Consider the following 25,927-nt stretch of genomic DNA (forward strand, 5'->3'; position numbering starts at 1 on the left):
TTTTTTTTTTTAAGAATTATTTATTTTCTTTGGAGAAAGTGGTGACACATCACTGGTTTGGAAGAATAGACTGTTCTACAAATAGACTTTGTGCTAACTCCATTTTTCAGCTCTAGATTTTATTTTCTAAGATGTTGGCTCCCTTACTTGTATCCCTGCCTTAACATATGTGTATTTTTCTTATAATTTAGAGTGTTTAATCTGCCTCATTTACCTAGAAATCATCCTTCATGGGGAACCAGCAGTTAGCGTAATGGCTATGTCGCTGGACTCCCATGGAGTCGACCGCGATTCGCGTCCCGGACCCAGTGGCTTAAAACTCACGCCAGGCGCGTGTGCGTGCGTGCCCAAGATCCCGAGAGGAGAACGGAGGAGAAGGGATTGCAGCGTGACCATCCCCCCGGGGGGTGATTTCTCGCTTTCTGTCTCTCTGTCTGTCTGGTGAGCGTACATGCCCTATAGCGAAAACCTCTCCAAAAACAAAAAAAAAAAAGAAGAAATCCTCCTTTATGTATCTTACATAGTGTTTTTTTCCAAATACCTGGTAGACTGATACAGAAAAGAAAGGAGGAATTGGAACAGGGTTGTTTGCGAAAAAATATTGTTATTTATTTATTTATTTATTTATTTTGGAGAGGTTTTTGCTATAGGGCATGTGCACTCGCTAGAAAGACAGAGAAAGACAGAAAGTGAGAAATTACCCCTCCGGGGGGATGGCCACGCCTCAATCCCTTCTCTTTAATTTCCTCTCGGTATCTTGGGCACATACGCACATGCGCCCAGTGTGAGTTTAAGCCACCAGGTCTGGGACTCGAACCTCGGTCAACTACATGGGAATCCAGCGACATGGCCTTTACGCCAATTGCTGGTCCTGAAAATATTGTTATTTTAGAGAATTTATTTTTAGCATAGTAGTAGGACAGCTATAAAGCACAGTTGAAGACTCACTCATATCTTTTCTTTCAATAAACGTTCAACACCTTGTTAATCACTTATAGTACCTTGTGTACATCACTCAAGCACTGTGATGTACCTAGTTGTCGATGACCATCTCAGTCAGTATCCTATAGAGAGATAGAACATTTTTAGTCATCTTTGTTTGTAGTACCTAATCAGCTTCTCAAATGGCTGAAGACTGACTCTCTTCTAAATGTGCGTCAGGATGAATTGCAGGGGTGTATCTGACTGTGCCATTAAAGTAATTTTTGTGTGTGAGAAGCCCGCATGCTGTAAGAGCTGTAAGTTACCAATAAAGTAGATGGAATAAATGCTTACCTCCAGAAATAGAATAGAGTTCAGATGCTTGGAACGAGGTACCAGTGTGACTGACCTCTGGAAACTTACTAAGGGTGGTTGGGGCTCTAATTTAATGACAAATTTTAATGAGAAAAAAGAAATTACAAATGCAGTATAAGGCAAATTGTGAACAGCAGTGATGTTAAAATTGTTATACTAACTGAGAAGATGTTTTTGGTGTTGGCTTTAAGATTATGGAGAAATCCAAAATAAATGTGTCTTGACATATTCTTTTCTTTGAACATTTAGAGCAATGTCAATTCATGAACCTGGTAACCTTTTATTGGCCTTACATGGAGACTTTGAGCAAATATGTCTTTAGGAAATGTCTTGATATTTCATTCTTATCATCTTAGTCTTTTTTCATCATATTTTAAGGCAAGGAGTTTGTGTTTTGTTCTTTTTCCTTAATCCAGAATATTTTGTAAATATTTTTTTCTTGGATTATAGGTCACTTTGACCTTTAATTTGGTCTTTTTCAATTGGTTATAGGATTTTATGCATATGTATCCTGTTTTCTTATTAAATTTAATATAACATTGTTCCCCCTTTTCATGATTAAAAAGTCTTATATTGTTAAATGATTGTTATAAAATATTGTTCTATAGCAATTTCAGTTTTTGCAGAATATTTTATCATATTGATATACTCTATTGAAGGTCATCAAGATTTCTTTTAATTTTGTTTCTTGTTTGACTCTTTAATGAAATTTTTGGTAAATAAATTTTTTTCCATGTCCATGGTTTATTTCTAATAGTGAAATTTTTTGATTAAAGAGTATGTTTGATTTTATTTATTAGTAAGAGTAATCTTATTTATTTGCTAGCATTACAATAATACTCGTACAATTTTATAGTTTACCTTTTTTTGCTAAATATAGTTACCATTGACCCGTATTTCTAAAAGGTGTATTTAATAACCTTTTAAAATTAATTTCTAACTTACTATTTTTTTTGAAATGTAATTTTTACATAACATAAAATTCATCATTTTGAAGTGTACAAGTTGGTGGTTTTAGTATATTCACTAAGTTGTGTAGTCATTTCCACTATCAAATTTCAGAACATTTTATCACCTCAACATGAAATATGCACCCATTAGTAGTACTCCTGTCTTTATTCTCTGGCAACCATGCAGTGGCATAAACTTTCTGTCGTTATGGGTTTGCCCATTGTGGGCATTTTATATCAATAGAATCATATCCTTTTTATGGCTGCATTGTATTTTATCAGTCATGACCATAAACAACTTGACTCTTATTTTATACTTTTTTCCTATATTAACTAATACTAGCAATGCTTCCTTGTATAATTTTTTTTAAGGGAGATTTTTGCTATAGGGTGCGTGCGCTTGCCAGAAACAGACAGAAAACAAGAAATCACCTCAGAGTGGATGGCCAGGCTGTAGTCCCTTCTCTTCCATTCTTTTGGGATTTCAGGCATGCACAAACACACAGCCAGTGTGAGCTTCAAGCCTCTGGGTCCAGAATTTAACTGTGGTCGGCCGTGTGGGAGACTAGTGATGTAACCATTACGCCATCTGCTGGTCCCCTCTCCTTGTATGATTTTTATATGTAATTTTCGATGTATATTTTAATTGTATATTGAAAGGAAATTTACTGTGTCAAGTGTTATGACTCTTCATGGTCTTGATTCCCATGGCCAAATTGTTTTCTGGGAAGCGTGCATGAACTTAACTACAAATAGGGTAAATGAGATTTTTTTTTCTCACTTTAACCTCCTTAATATTTAGAATATTGTAAATTTTATTATTAACTTAATGGTTAAAAAGACTTAACTTTTTAAATTTGAATATTCTTATTGGTAAAGTTGAACTTTCTATCATAAGCTTATTAGTCATTTGAATTTCCTCTTTTTTTGAAACTTCTATTTGTCTTCTCTTTTTTCTCCCCTGTGGAGTGTTTCTATTTTCCTTTTGATTGAGCTTTTTATACATTAAGGAAGTTTGTTAGTTGCTTTATTTGTTGTAAATATTTTCCCCAGGTTTCTTTTGGTTTTGTTTTATACCTTTTGATGTATAGAGATTTTAATCTTTATAATGTAAATTTTTCAATTTAAAATAAAACTTTAAGCAGTTCATTCTGTTCTCTTTGGAATTCTCTTTGTTACATGTATGATGTACCCTATTATTATTTATTTTTTTAAAAATTGTGTTTAAATGTGCTATAGGGTGCATGTTCTCACCATGGGGAGGAGGGTAGGAAAAGACAGAAAAAAAAGAGAAAGTAAGAAGGCATTCCCCAGAGGTTATAGCTATGCTACAATCCTTTCTCTTTAATTCTCTTTTCTTCTCTGTATTTGGGCATGCATGCACACGTGCCTAGGGTGTTTTTTAAACTTCCAGGACCAGGACTTGAACTGTATAGTTGGCCATGTGGGATCCAACTGCCCTAACCATGCCACTTTCTGGCCCATTGTTATTATCTTTATGAATAGCCAATGGTTTATTTCAGTGCTATTTAAAATATACTCCTTTCCTTTTCTCATTGATCTGTAATTCCCCATTTATCATTTATTGCATTCTTACATTTAAGAGGCTTTAAATCTCAATCATCTATTTTATTTGATCAATCTGTTTTTTTAGTTTTTTTTTTTTTTCTTCTCTAAGAGCCAATTAATTAGACTGAGGTAGGACAGTATTCTGTTATCTGTATACATACTAGGGGTCAGGTTGGCTTTTATTAGTAAGTGGGTGGAACTGGGATTCCCTATATTTTGGGAAAGTAACGTAAGTGTTTTTTTTTTTTTTTTGAGAGGTTTTTGCTATAGCGTGCATGCGCTTGCCAGAAATACAAAGATAGAAAGCAAGAAATCACCCCCCAGAAGGGATGGCCACACCACAATCCCTTCTCCTTCATTCTTCTCTCTGGATCTGGGGCATGCACACAGATGTGCCCGGTGTGAGTTTAAGCCACCGGGTCCAGGACTCAAACCGCGATTGATTATATGGGAATCCAGTGACATAGCCATTATGCCAACTTCTGTTCCCAATAACATAAGCTTTTTAAATCTCTTTTTTTTTGCCATCTGTGAAATGGTTAATGAAAACCACTCTAAGGACATTTTGAGAATTAAAGAAATAATGCCTAATAAGTGAGCAGCATTCAGTGCTCAATAAATGTCAGCTGTTAAACAATGATGGTAATTTCATATTGTTATGAGGATACTACAAACTTTGTGTGAGTATGTATATTCATTTGAATTTTTGTGTTCATAAATAAAAAATTTTTATGAATTAGAGGAATTCCAAATTACAGGATTTGTTTCTATCAACAGCATTAACAAATCCATGGCACAGTGGTAATGAGCTGTTTAAGAGAAGCTAGATTTCACATGGTGACTACAGTTTGAATCCCTGGGCTGGTCAGCCTGAAACATGCCAGGCACGTGCAAAAGTGCCCAGGATCCAATGGGCTGGAGAACTGGAGAAGGGATTGCAGCATAACCAGGTCTTATGGAGGGTGCTGATGAGTCTCTGATTGCAGCATAACCAGGTCTTATGGAGGGTGCTGATGAGTCTCTTTCTCTTTCTCTTGCACATACATGTGCTTTGCCATTAACAAAAATACCAATTTTTTTTAAGTTTATGGAAAATGGAATTAAAGTAAAAGTTTATTTTAATGCAAAAGATTTTTGAAATCCACATAGTTTTTTCATAGTAAGTATTTTCCATGCACTTTTGGAAGACCTCTCTTCTCAGTATCTGGCAAGATTTCCTTTTCAAAAGTTTTTAGTCATCATTACATATCTAGTTTCTGGATTAACTTTAGTTTTGTATTTATTTTCATGTTTCTAAAAACATTCCAGTCAATGGGATTACAGTACATTTTAATCTGTAAATTAACTTGAGGAAAAACTGACACTAGTTCTCAGTGTTGTAATCCAGAAATTTGGTACTTTTCACCATTTCTCTATGTATTCCTTTTGTTTTTGCAAGATTTACTGATGTTTTCTTTTTTAAAGGTCCTGTATATGTTTTTGTAAAACTATATTTAGGTATTTTGTATGAATAGAATCTTTCTGTGTCGTATTTTTTAACGAGTTGTTCTGGTAGTTACATATTCTTTTAGCAACGGTTTTTCTGTTGGGATTTTTTTTTCACTCTTCATATAAATTATCACCAGATATTTGGAAGTTTTTTTTATCTTTCCTGTTTCCTTGCTTGTGCCTTATCATTTTTTCTTTCTGAAAATTATGATTGGTATTTTTTAAAAAAAATTTAACCTTGTTCTTTTTCTCCCTAACTTTTCTCATTTAGGTAAAAACAGATGACATAGCAAGAATTTACCAGCCTAAGCGTTATGCTTTGTCGCCCAAGACAACAATTACATTGGCACATCTGCTTGCTGCTCGTGAAGATCTATCCAAGATAATCAGAACAAGCAGTGGCACTAGCCGGGAAAAGACTGCTTGTGCTATTAATAAGGTCAGTCATTTTCTCAGCCCACTGGAGTAGGTCTGTAATGTCCCCCTTTGATGTATTTATAGATTTCATCCTAGGTTCTTTTATGTCTTGGTGAACTTGGAAAAGAGAGTGATGCAGGAGCTTCATTCCATCTGGGCGTGGTTATTTGTGTGTGTGTGTGTGTGTGTGTGTGTGTGTGTGTGTGTGTATTCATTTGAATTTTTGTATTCATAAATACAATTTTTTTTATGGATTAGGGGAATTCAGAATTACAGAATTGTTTTTATCAACAGCATTAACAAGAATAATCATTTTTTGTCAGTAGGAATCATTTCAGATACTGACAGACTTATTCACTTGATCTTAGCAAAAAGGTTGAAGCGATTGACAGACTTTTTACATCCTTGGTGTGAAGGGAAGAAGAGTTAAGTGCTTTGGAGTCAACGCGTCTGCATTCCCATTTTTAGCACTGTCATTTATTTAGAGGAATTACCTTGGACAAGTTACCAAATCTCTTTGAACTTTCACTTCCTGATCAGAGACTTAAGTAAGCTCAAGACATCTGAATTTTTTATTTTACAACAGCAATAATAAGAGTAAACTAATTTAGAATGTTTATGTCAGCTCGAATAGCAAATCTTCTCTTGTAAACCTTTTACAGTAAAACAAAATCAAAAGTCAGGGATTTGGACAATTTTAAAACATTGTTTCTCACTCACCGTAGCCTGGATAGGATACCTTACTAGAGGATAATTGTTTTAAAGTCAGTTTGCTAGTTATTACTTACTTAGACATCTTGGTGTGTGCCTCTGCACTTCCATTTGGACTGTTCCTCTGTCTTTCTAAAGTGTTCTTTCTTTAAATATGTTATTTAATATCTTGCATTTGGTTATAATCTAATCTTATTGGATCAAGAGTTCTACTTCTCTGAGTAACAGTATCTGTCTCTTTTCTGAATTTCTAACTTAGAAATGTCTAATCAGAATGTTTGATTATTTGAGGATAATCTTATAATCAGTTCTGAGAGTAGCATATCTATACTTACCAAGTATCATGCTGATAGAGAGATCAGAGATATCTATACTTACCAAGTATCATGCTGATAGATCAGTGTGAACAACAACTGAGAAGGACTGTTGTTTAGATTTGACAATTTGGACGTTCTTGCTGGTTTTAAAAGAATGTTTGCACACTTGGAACTGTGCGTACCTAGAATCTTATCTGTCCTGTAGTAAGGATTCTATATTTTTTGCTTTTCATTGATGACATAAATTCCTGTTTTTTTTTTTTTTTTTTTTTTGAGAGGGATTTACTATAGGACATGTGCTCTCGCTGGAGACAGAAACAGAAAGCAAGAAATTGCCCCCTGTGGACATGGCATGGCCATGCTGCAATCCCTTCTCCTCCATTCTCCTCTTGGGATTTTGGGCACGCACACACGCAAGTTTGGTGTGAATTTTAAGCCAGTGGATCTAGGACTTGAACCACAGTTGACTACGTGGGAGTCCAGTGATGTAACCATTATGCCATCTGCTGGTCCTGATGACATAAATTCTTTTAATTAATTAATTAATTTACTTATTTTAAAAAATTTATGTACAGTCATTCACTGTACATCATTACAGTAACAGAATGAGATTTTCCATCCAGAATATATTGTGCATTGGCTCAACAGCCCTTCTCAGTTGTTGTTCTCTCTGATCTCTCCATCAGCATGATACTTGGTAAGTATGGATAGGCTGCTCTCAGAACTGATTCTAAGATTTCCCTCAAATAATCAAGTATTCTAATTAGACATTTCTGAATTAGAAATTCAGAAAAGAGACAGATACTATTACCCAGAGAAGTAGAACTCTTGATCCAATAAGACTAGACTATATTACCATACATGTTATCATCAACAAATAATTTTCTATTTCTTCTTTCTTTTATATTTCACTTTTTCCCTCCTTGATTCCCTACTTCTCACCATCTGCCAATTTCCCCCCTTCTCCTACACTGTCTCTGATATCTACAGTTGTTTTCTATGGCTTTTTTTTACATTTTATTGATTCCCTTAAGATCTTAATTAATTTAAAAACTTTAGCTAACAAGCACTGCTAATATATACATATCTATGAACACATGTCTGATTTTAGGCGTAAACGTCAGTGAGTAAAGTGAACATACTTTAATGTAGCACCTAGCTGGGGCTATAGAGCTTACTGTAGTCATTAAATAGGTAGTAATAGTTTTTTTTATGCATTATTTAATTTCAAGGAAAACAGTTTTAGTTTTAATAGAACAAAATCAAAAATGTTAAGAGAAATTTGCTTAAAATTTAAAGCCAGGAAAAAGGTTAGGATTCAATTCAAATAGCAGGTAGGGAACCTACCAACAGTTCAAGGGAAGACAAAAATCCATAATATGGAAATCAAAGCATCGAATCAGTAATGTTTTATTCTAAGGTCAAAAAAAAAATCAGTAATGTTTTATTCTAAGGTCAAAAAATTCTATTTCACTAATTTAGTCTCATGTAATTAATCTCTCTTCTATTGTATTTGCAGTTTTACTATGGTCTGATCTTTCTGTTTAAAGTCTGGAAGTTAACATTCAACTCGACTTGTCCCTACCATTAGGCTGGCCATTTTCCTGGTTGTTTTTTGTACTCTTACTTCTTGTGTCCGACTTTAGTTTTCCTGGTATAGCACACCCTTCAGCACTTCTTGGAGAGCTGGTCTGATGTTGGTAAATTCTTTTAGGTTTTGTTTATCTGAGAATATTTTTGTCTTTTTTTCCCCCCATATGAAAGATAATCTTGCTGGGTATAGTATTCTTGGTTGAAATTGCTTTTCACTTAATGCTTCAAATGTATTTCCCCATTCTTTCCTTGCATTGTTTCCTATGACAGGTCCAATGTTAGCCTTATGGGGTATCTTTGAAAGTAACTTGACATTTCTCTCTTGCCAAATTTACTATCTTGTCTCTGTGGTTTTGGTCAATCTGGCTATGATGTGCTTTGGGGAAGATCTTCTTGGGTTGATTCCATGTGGGGTCCTTTGTATTTCTTGAGTCTGGATATTTGAGTGCTTCTCTAGGTTTGGAAAGTTTTCTTCTAGGATTTCATGGAATAGATTATCAGTGCTCTTACTAGTTTCTTCACCTTCTGGCATACCAATGATCTGGATGTTTGGGCTTTTAATGGTATCTAGTATTACTCGTATGTTGTTCTCATTTTTGGGGGGTTATATTCTCAGTGTTTTTGGTGAATTTTTCTAGGTCAGAGGCTCTATTGTCTACATCAGAGATTTGATCTTCTGCATTATCTAATCTGCTTTTGATATTTTTAAGGGAGATTTTGATTTCCTGTATTACTGCCTTCATCTGTAACAATTCTGTCTGATTCTTTTTCATGCTGTGTATCTCCTCTGTCAGATCATGCAAGAACTTCCTCTCCTCCTGGAACTCATTGTCTCTTTTCTCTTGCATTTTCTGGAGTTCATTATTTCTCTTCTCTTGCATCTCTGTTAAGCTTTGTCACTATGAATATTCTAAATTCTTTATCTGATATTTCCACAAGTTCCCTATATTGTCTGTGGAGGATGAGGAGTTATTCTTTTCTCTTGGGAGAGAGTTATTTTCATGGTTTTCATATTTCTTGTGCCTTTGTAGTGGTTTCTGGTCATCTGATGGATTATACTTTTTTCCTAGTTTTTGGAGTTAAATCTGAGCATTCAGAGGAATGCAGGAGGAGGTGACCTGCCCTCTCTAAACAATACTGGTTTTCTCCCTTTGCACAGCTGATTCAATAGAAATATAGGCTTAAGCTGACCCTAAAAGTATTCAGATATTTGCTACTGGGCAACTAGACCTGTCTAGAAAATCAGTGTGTGGAGGCTGAGCAGAAAAGTGAGAAAGGAAAAAGAAAGACAAAAACAAAAAAGGAGGAAAAAAAATCAAAAAGGGACCAGCAGGTTATATGGTGGTTAAGGCACTGGACTCCCACATGGCCAACCACGGTTCGAGACCCAGACTTAGTGGCTTGCTTTCTTGGGGACCAGCAGTTGGCATAATGGCTATGTTGCTGGACTCCTGCGTAGCTGGCTGTGGTTTGAGTCCTGGACTTGGTGGCTTAAATTCACACCAGTGCGTGTGCGTGCATGCCCAAGATCCCAACAGGAGAGTGGAGGAGAAGGGATTGCCTTGTGGCCAATCCCCCTGGGGCGTGATTTTTCGCTTTCTGTCTTTCTGTCTCTCTCTGTCTTTCCGGCAAGCACATGTATCCTATAGCAAAAACCTCTTAAAAAAAAAAAATTTTTTTTTGAGCAAAAAATTAAAACCTACTCCTTGTGCTAGTGCACCGTGTGAGTGTGGCCACTTAGAACTTGGATATAGATAGCTGCTGATTGGCTTGTCCTTGCCCACTGTGGGGGCGGGGGAAAGGTAAGAAGTAGCAAGAAAAAAGGAGTGGCAGAAAGCTAAAAAGTAAAAAATTTAAATAGACATAGATGGAGAAAGAATAAATCAGGTGTTCTAACCTGGCTCCTGGCTATATCTGGAGGGCAGGAGGGTAAAGTCTGAGCAGAAGGTCGTTGGTAGTTCTAATCCTTGAATGGGTCTGCTCAGAATTGAGATATAGATGGCTGCTAATTGACTTTTCCTATGGGGGTAGGGAGAAAGGTAGGGAGCAAGACAAAAGAGTGGCAGAGAAATTATATATATATATAAAGAGAGAGAGAGAGAGAGATGGAGAGATAGAAAGAACTCAGATATAGACAGCTGCTGATGGGCTTTTCCTGGCTTCTGGCTAGATCTGGGGTACAGGAGGGGGAAGACTGGGCAGAAGGCCTTCAGTGGTCCTAATTCCTGAATCGACGTAAATTCTTAACCATGGTTTTGATTGCAGGATTTATGGACGTGCCTTCCAACTAATTCATAGTCTATTTTGGTTGAGGCAATTACTGTTTTTTATTCTTTCCTGAGAGACACCAGTAGGGAGTTCTTGGCTTACTTTGGTTGTGGTGGGTGGGTGGCATCCTCCTCACCACTGTCTGTGTTTCCCCTGCTCATGGATATATAAAGTGGCTCCTTTCTACAGATAGGGACTTAAATTAAACTCTTGTACTTATCTTTTAAAGTATTTCTTGTAAAGCATGGCTAAGGAAGTATATCAGTTCTTCATTTTTCATAAAATAATATGTTAACTGGTATCATCATTGAAGTAAGTGAACTTAAGTTTCTCCAAAGAACGGAATAGTTCATTGACAATCCTTATAACTGTTTGCAGTGATAGCTGGGATTATTTTATCCTTCCCTGACCTCATTACGTGCTATCGTATATACTTCATTTTTTGTTAAAATAAAATGTGCTTAGCAATAGTTTCTTATTAGATAATCCATTATCAAATCTGTGGCAGTAGAAAATCCAGAAGTTATTGTCATGTAAATGGATATGAAGTTACTAAATACAGGGCATTAGTTTATGCATATTGAAAATGTCGTGCTAAAAAATTTTGTTAGTGTGGTGAATACTTCATTTGCTGCAGAATTTTCTAAACAAATTGAAATGAGACAATTAAGAAGCCCTTAAGTTTCAGAAACATTAGTTAGTTTTAAAATAATTCTACATTCTGGGGAATTTGGCATGCATCACACATTTTCAATATTAATTCATGCTGCCATGTCTCATACTTGCATGTTCTTAAATGTTTGGCTTCTATTTTTTTATTAGGAATGATAACTATCACTTGAAACCTTTATGTAAATTTCAACTTTTAAGATAAGAGAAAATGAAATAAAATGTTTCTTCACACAGGTGCTGATGGGAAGGGTACCTGACAGGGGAGGACGGCCGAATGAAATTGAACCACCACCTCCTGAAATGCCCCCTTGGCAGAAGAGACAAGAAGGCGGTGGAAGGGGAGGTTGGGGTGGTGGTGGAGGTGGTGGTAGAGGAGGTGGTGGGGGTGGAAGAGGTGGCTGGGGGGGAGGAGGAGGTGGAAGAGGAGGCTATGGTGGAAGAGGGGGCTATGGTGGAAGAGGTTATGGAGATCCATATGGAGGAGGAGGAGGTGGTGGCGGTGGATATAGAAGATATTAAAAACTACAAAAATTGGATAGCAGTTCTTACTTTTTGGTAGATACATTAGGCATAGTGTTCTAAATAACATACTTGAATATCACTATTGACGTAAACACCATGTTAGGCTCCCTGAGGATGTTACTATGTAAGAATATTGTTTTATACTACCAGTTGATCTCAGATGAAGTCATGATTTTTCCCCATATTCTGTGTACCCTTGAGCATGTTGTATCTTTTTAAAAAACAAAAAAAATGAACAAAAATTTTTTAAAATGTAAATATTTGTTACCATCAAACTTGGAAAATAGAAAGTATTTTATTGTCGTGAAGAATTTAGACTGTTACCTGTATTTTGTTCAGGTTCAAGACACATTAAATGACCCCACCTGCAATGGAAAGGAATATAGACTCTTGCTTCATCTATATTCCTGTGGATGTGCTTTGTACTTGTTAATTCTACTTTATAGAATAGGGAAAGGGACTGATAAATTGTGTTCAATAAGTAGTTGTCATGATTTGTTTTTTATAGGAAGGAAATATCGTCCCGTAACAACTCCTGCAAAAAACAAATCCTCTGACTAGGTTTCTATTAAAGTTCCACTAATTGAAACCCAAGTGTATTTTTGCTTTGCATGTTTGATTTATTTCCCGATTAGATTTGAAGTCTGTGTGATTTCGTTTGATGAAACAAAGGTAAAGATTGAGGTCAGAATTATTTTCAAAGGACAACATGTTCCGATTGTACATGGTGGTGTGAATAATATTTTTATAAACTGATTTCTTCAGAATTTGTGCCCTCAATTTTAGCTATCCATGTATTAAAAAGCAGGCTGAGCAATATCACATAGGATTACAGCAGTAATGTCCAGTGTCAGCTATTTTGGGGTAGTGCTAAGGCATCCTTTGGTACATCTGATTCACAGCTAGATTTGGGGAACACAGGTTTGGTTAGGGAATGGCTGTGTGTGGTTTGATGGTTGGAGTAATCAGAGGGTCACGAGTTATGAATTAGAATTATTGCACTAGGCCAGGGGTACTATGAGTTGAAATGACTTTAGCTCTCAAGGATTCATTTGTCTACATTTGTCAAATGAGGGATGAGTCACTTGTCCCTTTTTCAGATGTTTCATAAAAAACTAAGTACAATTTGTCAAAAATTTGTAGAGAGCCTATTGTGAATGGTTTAAGAGGTAGGGTAATATATATATTTTTCTTAGAGTAAGAAGTTTGAGAGAGAAAACAAAAAAAACAAACAAAAAAAAACTGGCTACACAAAATATTTTAACCCCACTGTAAAATCTGTATTTCAGTGTAGGTGGCTGGTCAGCACCTATGTCTAACAACTTTCTGTAATCCAACTAACTCAGCATATAAAAGCTGAATTATTACCAGTGGACAAATGATATTTGATAGGTTTTTTTGGTTATTACTATGTTTTTTAATTTTAAAATTTTGTATAGTAAGCCCCATGCTGAAATCTAAATGTTAGAACTTTAAAAGTAAATATTGTGTATGCTTTATGTATTTTCCAAACTAACTTTTTGAAGAAATGTATTCAGGATTGAAAAACCAAGTGCTTTAGTTATTTCTAAACCTAGGCTTTTGTAGGTTTTTTTGTGTGTGCGTGTGTTTATATTTAGCGAAGAGACTTAATTTCATTTATAACAGTTGAAGGAAAAGATTTTCTATAAGAAAGAGCTTTATCAGTAGCTACAAGCTCTGAAAATAAATGATTTTTAAAATATGTAAACTAAAGGCCACTGAGTGAATATTTCCAAAGAGGTATTAGTTTTAAAATGTTCATTTAAGCCTTTATACTGCTTCTTCATTCTTTTGTAAGAGCATTATTTGCTGATACAGAAGGGATTTACAACTACTTACAACTTTTTACCACTAAAAGTGGTAAATGTATTATAAATAATGTATTTATAGTAAATATGGCAGGAACATTAGTTTATTGGGACCAGCAGATGGTATAATGGTTACATTACTGGACTTCCTCGTAGTTGACTGTGGTTCAAATCCTGGATCTGGTGGCTTGAAACTAATGCTGGGGACGTATGCATACGTGAGATCCTGAGAAGAGAATGGAGGAAAAGGGATTGAGGTCTGGCCATCCTCCCTGAGGTGTGATTTCTTCTTTGTGTCTCTCTGTCTCTTTGTCTCTCTGGCAAGTGCAGGCACCCTATAGCAAAAATCTCTCACAAAATAAACAGAAGGAAATATTCATTAATCAATTTCTTGTTTTTTTTTTTTTTTTCTTTCCTTTTTTTAAATCTCGTTGCCAGAGAGTGCATAGGCTTGCCAGAGCGACAATATCAGAGAGGTATGGAGAAAGCAACTCTCAATGGGGCATGGTCACACCGCAATAGCTGCTTCTCCACTTCTCCTTTTCATTGGGATCTGTGGCATTCATGTGCCTGCACCTGGTGTGCTTTTCAAGCCACTGAGGTCAGGATTTGAACCACATTTGGCCATGTGAGATCTGGCTCTCTTAACCACTGTGCTATAGTGCTGGCCTAATTATAAGTCTTGTCTAAGTTTAGCATTTGTTTCTAGAATCATGTTAGAGCTAAAACCACTCACACATTAAAAAACTTACTTTAATGAAATATCAGTATCTAGATCCTAATATCTTATTTTTCTTCATAAAGTAGGTAGCATTTTCATTATTTTTGTGCACAGTTATTTTAGGGAACCAGCAGTTAGCGTAGTGGCTATGTCACTGAACTCCCATGTAGCTGACCGTGGTTCGAGTCCCGGACTTGGTGGCTTAAACTCATGCCAGGCGTGTGTGCGTGCGTGCCCAAGATCCCTAGAGGAGAATAGAGGAGAAGTGATTGCAGCGTGACCATCCCCCCCGGGGGATGATTTCTTGCTTTTTTTCTCTTTGTCTCTCTCTGTCTTTCAAGCGAGCGCACGCGCCCTATAGCAATAACCTCTCCTCCGCCAAAAAAAAGATTATTTTATAGGGGCCATCAAAGTGGTGTGGTGGTTAAAGTGCTGGACTTCCACATGGCCAACTGCAGTTTAAGTCCTGGGCCTGGCAGCTTGAAAATCACACTGGGTGTGTGTGTGCATGCCCAAAATCCCAGGAGGAGAATGGAGAAGGGAGTTGTGGCATAGCCATCCTCCCAGTGGGTGATTTTTCACTTTGCCTCACTGTCTCTCTCTCTACTTAGAGCACACATGCCCTATCACAAAACCTTAAAAAAATTATTTTGTAGATCAGTTTTCTGGTTAAGAACAAGCAACAAAGTGATTTGGGTCCTTCATGTGAAAGGACGTAATGTGAAAACATTTTATAAATTGAGCGCAATATAGAAGACTGTCATGGGTGGCACTTCACTGCTATCTAAAATCCAACACTTTTTTCAGTCCTCCTCTTCATTTGTGTTTTGCCTGGTTCTCTATTTCATTTTTTTTTCTAACATCCCATGTTCCTTCTGTCTTGGTACTGACATGCTTTTACTAGATGTTAAAGTCATAACTGACCTTTGCTCTGGATCTTATGAAGAACATATGTCCTGTCCATTCAAAATCACCCATACCATTACTTATAACCTTTCATTGAAACAGAAACAGGTGTTTTCTTTGAATCTATTTCCTTGTGTTGTGCACATCAGGGAAACATTATTTCATGAAACAGGAAAAAAGAAAAAAAACTTAAAATTTATTACCCATATTTGTTATAAAAGAAAGTATGACAACCTAAAAAAAGAAAGGATTTGTGTCCAGAAAGTATTCTAAGCATTGATACTATCTGTATACCTTGTAAAAAAACACAGGCAAGCCGTCTGGGATGGTCATTGGGGGTAGAGGTGACAAGGCAGTTCTATCTCTTCTTCATGATTAGGTTGTCAGTGAGACTTTATTAGTTTGTATAGAGTGTTATGAATTGACAAAATGATAAATAAACCCCTATCCAGATGTACCAGGATGCATTCCACAGTGTCATCTGAGTGACTGAAATTTTTCCCTCTCTTCTCTGATATGGTTAAAATTGAAAAATGCTGGGAATTTAAGGAAAATCTTGACTCTCTCTGATTACTAATAAGCCTGACCCTAGTGAATTGCTGCAGGTGAATCTGTATGCTGGCTTGAACCATCTACTAATTTTACCTATAGGTACAAAATGTTTTCTCTTTACCTGCTAGTTGCTTAGACTGAACAACTATGGAATTACAGGATGGAGGCAGCAGAGAAATGAGAACTTCAGGTTTGTCTCATTTAATGTTAAGTGTTTATAGACCTAATATTTTTTGGGGGGGGGTGTCAATGTAAGTCATGAACAATGTGAAAATGTTGAATATTTGTATACTGTTGCTTGTTCATGTTGTGAAAAGATATAGAAGCATTTAAATGGGAAAGTCTAGGAAAACTTCAATTTTGTTAAGAGAATTAGGAGAGTGATCTCAGTTTAGATTATAGTAAAAATCCAGGTGAAGTTTCTATGTATTCATTAAGCAGGACACAAGACATTTATGTTATAGGGGGTCCTAATGTCTTTATCATATAAATATTACACAAAGAAAACTTACATTAAGTATCAAAAACAAACACTTTACAATCTGTACATCTGGTTTTGTTTCTTGTAGTTCTTTTACATTATATATCTTTAGACAGATATTCACAATGGTCAGTAAAAAGGCAATTAACAAATAATGAGAAGTGACACCGTTGATGAAGTAAGATTTCTCCTTGTCTTGGCAGGCATATCTGCCCAAACTTAGGTCCAAGTCAGTATGAAGAGAGAAATTTGCATCCTAGGCTTGATGAATCAAAAACTTTCACATTATTTCTGTAGATTCCACAAACCCCATGTAGCTCAACATACATGATATTAATGTGTACTCTAATACATGTTTCTTTTTCCCTTTCTGAATTGTAAAAGCCCATGATGAAACTACTGCTTTCTGTTTGCTGTAGTGATAAATTCTGCTGTTAGACTCTAACCATGTTAATTTGAGCAGTTAAGGGGACTGAGACCTTTTGAATTTCTATATGTTACAGATTATTTACATAAAAACTATCCTGGGGTCTTTATTTTGGATTGAGGGTATAAGAAGAATGAAAAAACAGTGTTTTATGACTATGTTTAAAGAGATTGAGCTACTCCTTCTTTGGTCTATATCAAAGGAAAAGAATTAATCATGAAGAATATGAATTTTGTTTGTTCTATATAAAGCAAGTAATGAAGTGCTACTGTAAATTTATATACCAGGTGGCGGATCTAAGAAGCCCTGCTTTAAGAATTTCTGAGAAGGGTAAATTTGTGTTTAAACTGGTTCTTTGAAAATTCTATGAAACACTAACAACAAGCTAGTTGTGGGTGACATAAACTCAGTATAAGGAGGTGTGCAAATGAGAATTAATCTTTCATCAGAGAACGGTCTTACTGATCTGAATCCTCCAAGTAAGCAACACTGTAGATGTACTTTGTTGTGTAAAGGCTTGGTGCTGTTGGCTTTAGGCTTGGAACTTCTAATTGTTAAGATGATGATCACAGCAGATAGTCAACTCATATATAAATGTCAAGTGACCTTGGTACAGGACTTTCCAAACATGAAAACTAAGTACCTCCCCAACATAAAAGCGATCCTGTGAATTTTTTTTAGAAAACTAAAAAGAGGCTGACAAAGGAGCTGGTGAGTAGTTGCCCAGACAACTAAGTAAGCTTATTTATCATTAACCTTCGGAAAAGGAAAAAAAAACTCATAGGACTGTCACTTGTGATTTACATTATGAGCGGTTTCTCCATCTTGTAACAAACTAAACTTTGTATTTGTGAACTTGCATAAATGACTAAAAGTTGTTTAATTCCCTTCCAGATTTTTGAAAGAGGAAACAAAATTCCAAGTTACTTGCATGCCCAATACTGTGTATATATATACATATGTACATGCTGTCAGCTTTTATTTAATCTACTGATTTAACTAGCTTATTTCTAAGTAGTATTGATAGTGAAGACAATTTCAGCACAAATTTAGTTCAAAAAAAGAACTTGAAAAATAGTTTACTTTTTGGGCCAGCCGGTGACATGGTCATTAAGGTGACTGGATCCCACATGACAGACTGCAAGGTTCGAGGCCTGGACCCAGTGACTTGAAAAACTGGTCGGGCATTTGTATGTGCACACATTCAAAATCCCAAAAGGAAGGAGAACTGAAGAAGAGATTTTGGCGTGACCATCCCCCATGGGATGCTTTCTCTTTCTCTCTTCCCTCCCTTGATCTCTCTCCAGCCAGCACACATGCCCTCTTGCAAAAATCCAAAGGAAAGAGATAAAGATGGAACATGAAGAGTTAAGTGGACTGTTCTCTGACTTTTTTAAAAAGCCATAAATCCCTAATTCTATCCACTGTAAAATACATGAAGACAAATATGTTTGCATTATGTTTATTCATCAGTTATGTGTGAGGTGGTAATAGTTACTATATTTCAGGTACTTAACTTGATTACTTACTTTATGATGACAATAAGACTACAAAAATAACCAGACCTGCAATTGGACGATGCCATGTTGCTTAGTAGGTCTCTAAGGAGTTGAGGCTACCTCTCTAGAAGTTCCTTTAGGTAGATATGCTTCTGTGTGTAAGTGTAGTGAGGAAGAAGAGGAAAGAGGCTAATTGAGGTAGTGAAGTAGGGACCAGATTCACCAGGAATGCTGGGATATGGAGAAGTAAATGTACTTTTGGAATGTGAGTATTTTCCCATTTTAAGCAAGCTTTGGATGGAACAAAGGAAATTCGTCAGTTCACAGAAAACCCAGGGAAGGAAACATTCATTTTCCAGTTCTATAGAAGAATCAGCAGAACAGGCCATGTGAGGCGGTACCTTGTCAGCTAACTGCATCGTGTTTAGCACACTTTGGAGTATTAGTCCCAAGGGGGAAAGTTCATGAAATGAATGGCAGAGGTTTTACATTGTTCAGCTTTCTTCCCCTTTTGAGTCAAGTGACTACAAGAAAACTGTCATGCACACTAGGAATCTCTTAGGTACAAAAACAGTTACTTGGATGTTCTTTTTTAAAGTGCCCTTTTTAAAGCCAGTCAGTCTTAAAGTACCCAGGTCTTTGTGTTCATCAGTTTAGAAAATGAGATTTCCAGTACACTCATCTATGGATTGTGCTCCTTGGATGTCTGGGCTAAGAACAGTCACTCTGCTCCATTTGAGCTAAGACATGATTGCTTTTTTCAAGCTGGAGGGATTCTATTTTCTTCTGTGCATATTTCAGTTGGATCTTTAGGGCATCATTATCTGCTTTCAGGGTATTTATTTCCTAAAGGAAAAGGAAAATGAGGTACGTTAATAAAGCAGCAATGAATAGCAAAGCCGTTACAATATCAGGAGTACTGTACTTGATCGGCATCTCCTATTCACCGTGGCTGAAAATTAAAAAACTATTTTCAAGAGAGTTATTTTGCCCTGAATAGAAAATAACAAGTTAAATATCAAATGAGCATGTGCAAACAGCAGTTAGTCTTCATTATCATATCAACGATGTGAATGGCTAACAGGCAGAGTAAACCATTCCCAGGCAGTAGGTGGGTAATGACAAAACCTTTGGATGTTACATAGTGGGTGATCTTACCTTGGCATGGATGGTCTGATCAGGTGTGGGCCATGAACACTGATTAGAAATTCTGTTATGTGAGATGTTCCAGTAAGTTCTTTCCCCCACATAACAAAAACCATTAAAAATTCGCGTACCCTTTTGATAAATTTTTTCCATCCTCTGAACTGGGTTTTAGTGACCTAATTTGCAATGATTTAATTATAGAGCCCAAAGCTGATTTTTCAGTCTTATGATTTTGAGTTCAGTATTCTTATACCATACTGGTTATGCCCAAAGAATATACAGGTAGTGTCTGCAATTTGGGATACACTGAGTTGTTTCTTAACCTGAATTATCCCATAGCTGTCTGTTAGCTACGATACTAATGTGGAGTATTTGGTGTGTGCCTGTTGCTGTGTTACTTGATAAGAGACTATCCAAACTCTCACAAACACTGAAAATAGTGTACCAATTTTCTAGAAGCAGAAAACATTGCCATATATTATCAGACTGGGCATTTAAACTCAGGTATAGCCAGTCTTAAGAGCTTTTGTTTCTTTTTGTCCAATGCTGGTGTGAAGGTACACATATATTTAAAATAATGTGGATACTTATTCATACTGTAAATATTAATTAATATAGAAACATGTTTTGCCACCTCTAGTTGACTTTTTTAAAGTTTCTTTTGTGAGAGAGAAAGAGACCAAAAGAGAGAAGACAAGCATCCTCAACAAGGTTTCATACTGTGATTCCTCCACGCCCACTCTAGCCTTTTAGCCAGCCAGGATCATGAGCGCACAGGCAAGAGCACACCCTGGTGTGTACAGGTGGACCTGGGAATTGGTGCTAATCTCCTTGTGGCTTCCAGCGGCATAAAGCATTGAGCTACCAACAGTAACTGTGCCTTGACTTCATTCATTTTTTTTTTTTTTTTTTTTAAGAGGTTTTTGCTATAGGGTGCATGCGTTCACCAGAAAGACAGACACAGAAAGCGAGAAATCAACCCCCAGGGGGATGGCCATGCCGCAATTTCTTCTTTCTCCTCTTGGGCTCTTGGGCATGCACAAGCATGTGCCCGGCATGAGTTTAAGCCACTGGGTCTAGGGCTCAAACCACAGTCGACCACATGGGAGTCCAGATATGTAGTTATTACACTACCTGCTGGTCCCTTGACTTCATTCTTAAAGCAGATCTTAAAAATACTTTGAGTGGCCCTTAGGTGGTGTGGTGGTTAAGGGTGCTGACTGCCACATGGCTGACCATGGTTCGAGTTCCGGACTTCTTGGCAGCATACTTTCTCACTTCCCCACCTCCAATCTCGCTTTGTCTCTCTCTGGTCAAACTAAAATAAATAAATAAAGTTAAATAAAATAATTCTTCTAAAAAAATACTTTGGCAAGCAAGTTCCTTTCACCCAGGATAATTTGTTTCTCTTTTCCCATATGTTTCTCCTAATATTTATAGTCTTTATTCCAGACACCAAATCCAGAGTTTCCCAATGTACTTTGTAACTTGTTTCTTCAAATGTTTCTCTAATTCAGTTCTAGGAGCCTGGCAGAAAGTACAGCGAACTGTGCAGGGAATCTTGAAGCCCTGGTGGGTGGGCTCACCATGTATTATGTGGAATTGTATAAGGAATCTAGCTAGGTGGGCACTGTTTTTTTTGTCTTAGTACTGATGGGTCTCCAAAAACAGTATAAACCTTGGCATTTTAGGAAAAAACCGTAGACATCCCTCCCTTTTAATTAAGTGATTGGTAATGTTGAAACTAACGTGCCCTTGCTTTCCTATGTGTAAGATGGCTTAAGTTACATGTAATTGGTAGGAAACTACTGTCCCCTGACAAAAGGTCCGAGCTAGTCCCATTATGAGCTGTGTTCTTTAAATAAGAGAAGTGTATTAGTAATTAATAGGATTCAGTATTTGGACAACTGCCTGTGGGTCCTAGTTGAAGACTTCTGCTTCCATCTCCTGCTTTCCTACCTCTTGTATTTTTAAACTGTTGTCCCTTTGCCCCAAAACTTGGAAGCATATTCCTAAACACTTGTTTTCCTTTTCTTTTCTTTTGGGGGGGGGTTGCCCTAGGGTGTGTGTGCTCACCTGTGAGAGAGACAGAGACATTGAGAGGCCCAGGATCTTGGGCACACACACATGTGCCCTGTGCAAGCTACCAGGTCCAGGACTCAAATTGCAGTCAGCCAGGTGCGAGTCCAGTGACTTAACTGCTCTGCCATCTGCTGGCCCTGTTTTCCTTTTCTTGGTAAACTTTTTCAGATGACTTCCTGAGCTGCCTGATAATTAGAACGTTGTGAGCCTGACATAAAGAAGTAGCTCTTCGTGCCACATTCTTATTCTATAGATGGTATTGCTCTATGCCACATTCTCCTGTGCCTTTGCCTGCTACCTGTCACTGTTCTAATATGCGTAGAAGATCAGCACCATCTCTGATGCGTTAGGAATATAAATGTGTTCTGTTAAGAGAGAGGCATTTGCTGTGGTGATCGACGACGCCCTCACCCTCTCTTTATTTTTCTTTTGTAGCACTAAGATAACATACCTACCTTTTATAAAGATGCCTAGGCAACCATGAAAACCATGAAGGTCCCAAATGATACCCTGATGAGCAAGTTAACAAAGACCTCAAGGAAAGATGATGTAGGCAAGTTTGTTTTCATTCCATGTAAACAAATGGGGTGGTGTCAGACGATAAAGCTGACCAGTAGCAATGCTGTTTTCTCAGTGCGCCTACTGTGAGCAGAGTTCTGGGAACTGGCACCAGCACTCTGAAATAGCAGCTGGATGGCAGTAGGGAGCTGTGTGTCCTATTCCCACCTGGTAATGTGAACCAAGTACCCCACTGGCTTCTTTATAAGCATTGTCCCTTTCTACATCCCAGAATCCTTAGTACACACACTGTTCCCTGTTTAGCCCCAGTTCTCTGAGAACGTTTGAAAAAAGGAAAATGAACAGGAAGGTACCTGTTCCAGCTCTTGATAAGTGGGGAGTCTGAGGTGACGGAGCTCCTCCTTTGATTTTATGAAGGATTCTTTATTCTCCCACTTGACGAAAGCACGTTTTCTGACCAAGACTGGGCTGGGACATGGAGATGAGGGGCTGGGAAGCACGGAAAGAGTATCTTGGGCTGTCTTCCTTGGAGAAGATAGCACAAAGGGACCAGAAGGGCCCTCACTGCCAGTCCAGGGCTGTGATTCGGTCTGCGTTGCCTTGTGGGCTACAGTCCTCTTCAGCCGAACAGAAATCTTCTGCGAGGACACTCCCATCAGCATGATGGTCCGATCCTTACTCTCCTCGCAGTGTTCCACAACCTCTCCATTAGGGAATGTAAAAGGGCCTTCCTCAGGCGCTGTAGGAAGATACATAGCATGTTAGTACTCTCAAAAGTAGAGATTCAAGTCTCTTATCTTAGTTTAAATTAGGGGTTCCACAGTTCCAAAGAGGACCCATTTTTAGGCATCCATTTTATGGTTGAATTGGGGCTAAAATCTAGGGTCTTTACTGCCCAGGCCATGGCTAGTGATGTCAGGTTACATCTACCTGGGAGAAGGTTATCTTTCTCTGTTTGCACAAAGGTCACCTGAAAGGTTTCTGTTTCTGTAAATACAATAAATTAACATCTCTACCTCAAGGCTGTAACATTTCTTAGAGAGCAGGATCAATATATAGAAAGAACTGCTCCTTAAGTGTTTCTGTGGACCCTGGGAGCTCTCTATACTCTGAGTCTCAGTCTTGGACAGGTGCCCTCCAGCAGATGGCCAAACTCCCATTTGCCCATGTAAATCAACAATGGGCATTTAACCGTGAGACAAGTTTAGCCTTACAGAAGTGTGTTTCACAATGTATTTTTTGATGCCGAGGGAAAAAGAACAGGCGAATCATCCTAGCTTTCAACCTTGAATCAGCATCCCTGCCCTGGACTCAGTATGATAATGCTATCTGTAAGGAGTTATCTGGAAAGATGGAGTATAGGATGTATTTGAGGTGGGAGGTAGGCTCTAGAACTGCAGATGATCTAAGTGTACTGTTTTGCAGTGGCTTAGCATGAATTCTGAACTCTCTGAAGTCATTAGATTCTACACAGTTTATTAATGAACTCAGATTTTTGGATTCTATTTATTCTTTGATTAAATGGGGATAAAAAAATAACTTACAGGGTTTAGGGAATGAAATGATTATATATCAGAAATTGCTTTTGGGACTAGCAAATGGCATAGTGGTTATGTCTCTGGACTCCCACATGGCCCAGAAGTGTGTTTCACAATGTATTTTTTGATGCCGAGGGAAAAAGAACAGGCGAATCATCCTAGCTTTCAACCTTGAATCAGCATCCCTGCCCTGGACTCAGTATGATAATGCTATCTGTAAGGAGTTATCTGGAAAGATGGAGTATAGGATGTATTTGAGGTGGGAGGTAGGCTCTAGAACTGCAGATGATCTAAGTGTACTGTTTTGCAGTGGCTTAGCATGAATTCTGAACTCTCTGAAGTCATTAGATTCTACACAGTTTATTAATGAACTCAGATTTTTGGATTCTATTTATTCTTTGATTAAATGGGGATAAAAAAATAACTTACAGGGTTTAGGGAATGAAATGATTATATATCAGAAATTGCTTTTGGGACTAGCAAATGGCATAGTGGTTATGTCTCTGGACTCCCACATGGCCGACCGTGGTTCAGTTCCAAGACCTAGTGGCTTGAGACTAATGCCAGGCATGTGTGCATGTGTTCCTAAGATCCTGGGAGGAGAATGGAAGAGAAGGATTGTGGCATGACCATCTGCGAGGGAGGGTGATTTCTCACTTTCCCTCTTACTGTGTCTGTCTGTCTGTCTGTCTGTCTGTCTCTGGGAATGCATGCACCCTAAGGCAAAAACCTGTCTAAAAAAAAATTGCATTTGGAAAAGTTTACTTTTCTTTTTTTCCCATTATAACATTTTCTAGCTGAAAAGCCAACAGTTGGCATGGTAGTTAAGACACTGGATTCCCTCATGGCCAACCATGGCTCAAGTCCTGGACTTGGTGGCTTGAGTATCATTCCAGGTGTATGTGCATGTTTGCCCAAAATTCTGAGAGGAGAATGGAGAAGGGACTATGGTTTGCCATCTCCCTGGGGGTGTGATTTCTCACTTTCCCTCTCTCTGTCTCTCCCTAGTGAGTGCACGTGCTCCATAGCAAAAACTTAAAAAAAAAATTTCTACAGTGGATTGGTATGGTCAGGAGGACTTTAAAAGTTCTTTAATTAGCATTTATAATCTGAAGTACTAGTTCTAATACTAGAACCCTTATAAGGATCTTAGTTTAATTTTTCCCAAGGGTGATATAAATTAACATTTAATATTTATCAAAATAAAGATAAAATTTATAATTATATTGATTTAAGTATCACAATATTTAAGTTATTACATTCACCCCAAAATAATTTCATTGTCTTTTTTGGAGAAGAATTATGGGTAATGACTTTTTGTACCTTCCTTTTAAAATTTTTTTTGTAAAATAGTTACTGTATTTTTTACCAGCCCAAATTATGAATAGAACTATTATTTAGGTAAAATTCCTAAATATTCAGGGAGCTTGGGGCAGAAAGGGAACCTTTAAAATTGCAGGAATAGTTCCAGGAGACCACAGTGTTACCAAAATCAGGAGAGGTAATAGATTCAAAAAATAGTTGATAAGTACAAAAAGTTACAGTGAGATTGAGAAAGACAATAAATGGATAAAAAGAAATAATAGGAAATTTTGGTTTGATGAGTAGGTGCCATCCCAGAGAATAATTATTACTAAAGAGATGGGAGGAATTTGAATAGGAGGCAATAGGTGATACTCAGTAGTCAGTTCTTACACTACAGACAGACCTTGGCTTGTAGCAACTTTATAGCAATTTTCACTTGTTGACTGTGATACATTTCTGTTTAATCCTACCTATTGGTCTAGCCTGGTGGGTTTTAAGAAAGCTCAGAAAACCCTTTCTGCATTTTGGGATAGGGCTTGGGGAGAGGGGAGGAATGGCCTGGAAAGTAGAAATTTCTAGATGCAGCCCCTTCAGAGAGTCCTTTTTGAGGCCTCAGATCCTTGCTACTGTCACCTTTTTCCCTTAAAAATCTACATTTCATGTGACAGTTGTGCCCTATGGTGATGTTAACTGTTAAGTACAGAGTACACAATAATACAGGCATATCTTTCAGAATAGTATTTATGGTGATTTCTATTGAAAGTTGACTGTAAGATCCTGAGGTGATGAGCATATTTGAAAAAAACAAACTCCTTATGACTTTTTTTTTTTAAGAACAAAACACCCTTTCAAAAGTTGTGTTTCTCGGGAACTAGCAGTTAGCGTAATGGCTATGTCGCTGGACTCCCACGTAGTCGACCGCGGTTCGTGTCCCGGACCCGGTGGCTTAAAACTCAAGCTAGGGCGCGTGTGCGAGCGTGCCCAAGATCCTGAGAGGAGAATGGAGGAGAAGGGATTGCGGCGTGACCATCCTCCCTGGGGGGTGATTTCTCGCTTTCTGTCTCTATGTCTCTCTCTGTCTGTCTGGCGAGCGCACGCGCCCTACAGTGAAAATCTCTC

The 25,927-nt window shown here is 37.5% G+C and overlaps 2 protein-coding genes across 2 annotated transcripts in view; one reads left to right on the forward strand and one right to left on the reverse strand.

Moving 5' to 3' along the window:
• The window catches only part of TSLIG3B (tRNA splicing ligase complex subunit 3B), a 50,811-nt gene extending 38,414 nt beyond the window's left edge, over positions 1–12,397 (forward strand). The window contains exons 7-8 of the mRNA XM_027765625.1: positions 5,575–5,742; positions 11,516–12,397. Of these exons, the coding sequence (XP_027621426.1) occupies positions 5,575–5,742; positions 11,516–11,800 (453 nt within the window). The 3' untranslated portion in view covers positions 11,801–12,397. The remainder of the gene's footprint in view (positions 1–5,574; positions 5,743–11,515) is intronic.
• A 2,553-nt stretch (positions 12,398–14,950) lies between these two features.
• The window catches only part of RASGRP1 (RAS guanyl releasing protein 1), a 40,444-nt gene continuing 29,467 nt past the window's right edge, over positions 14,951–25,927 (reverse strand). The window contains exons 14-15 of the mRNA XM_014593033.2: positions 22,319–22,704; positions 14,951–19,064 (exon numbers count right to left, since the gene is read on the reverse strand). Coding sequence (XP_014448519.1) covers positions 18,930–19,064; positions 22,319–22,704 — 521 coding nt within the window. The 3' untranslated portion in view covers positions 14,951–18,929. The remainder of the gene's footprint in view (positions 19,065–22,318; positions 22,705–25,927) is intronic.

This window comes from Tupaia chinensis, unplaced genomic scaffold (assembly GCF_000334495.1).
Source record: "Tupaia chinensis unplaced genomic scaffold, TupChi_1.0 Scaffold000062_1, whole genome shotgun sequence".
Lineage (NCBI taxonomy): Eukaryota > Metazoa > Chordata > Mammalia > Scandentia > Tupaiidae > Tupaia > Tupaia belangeri.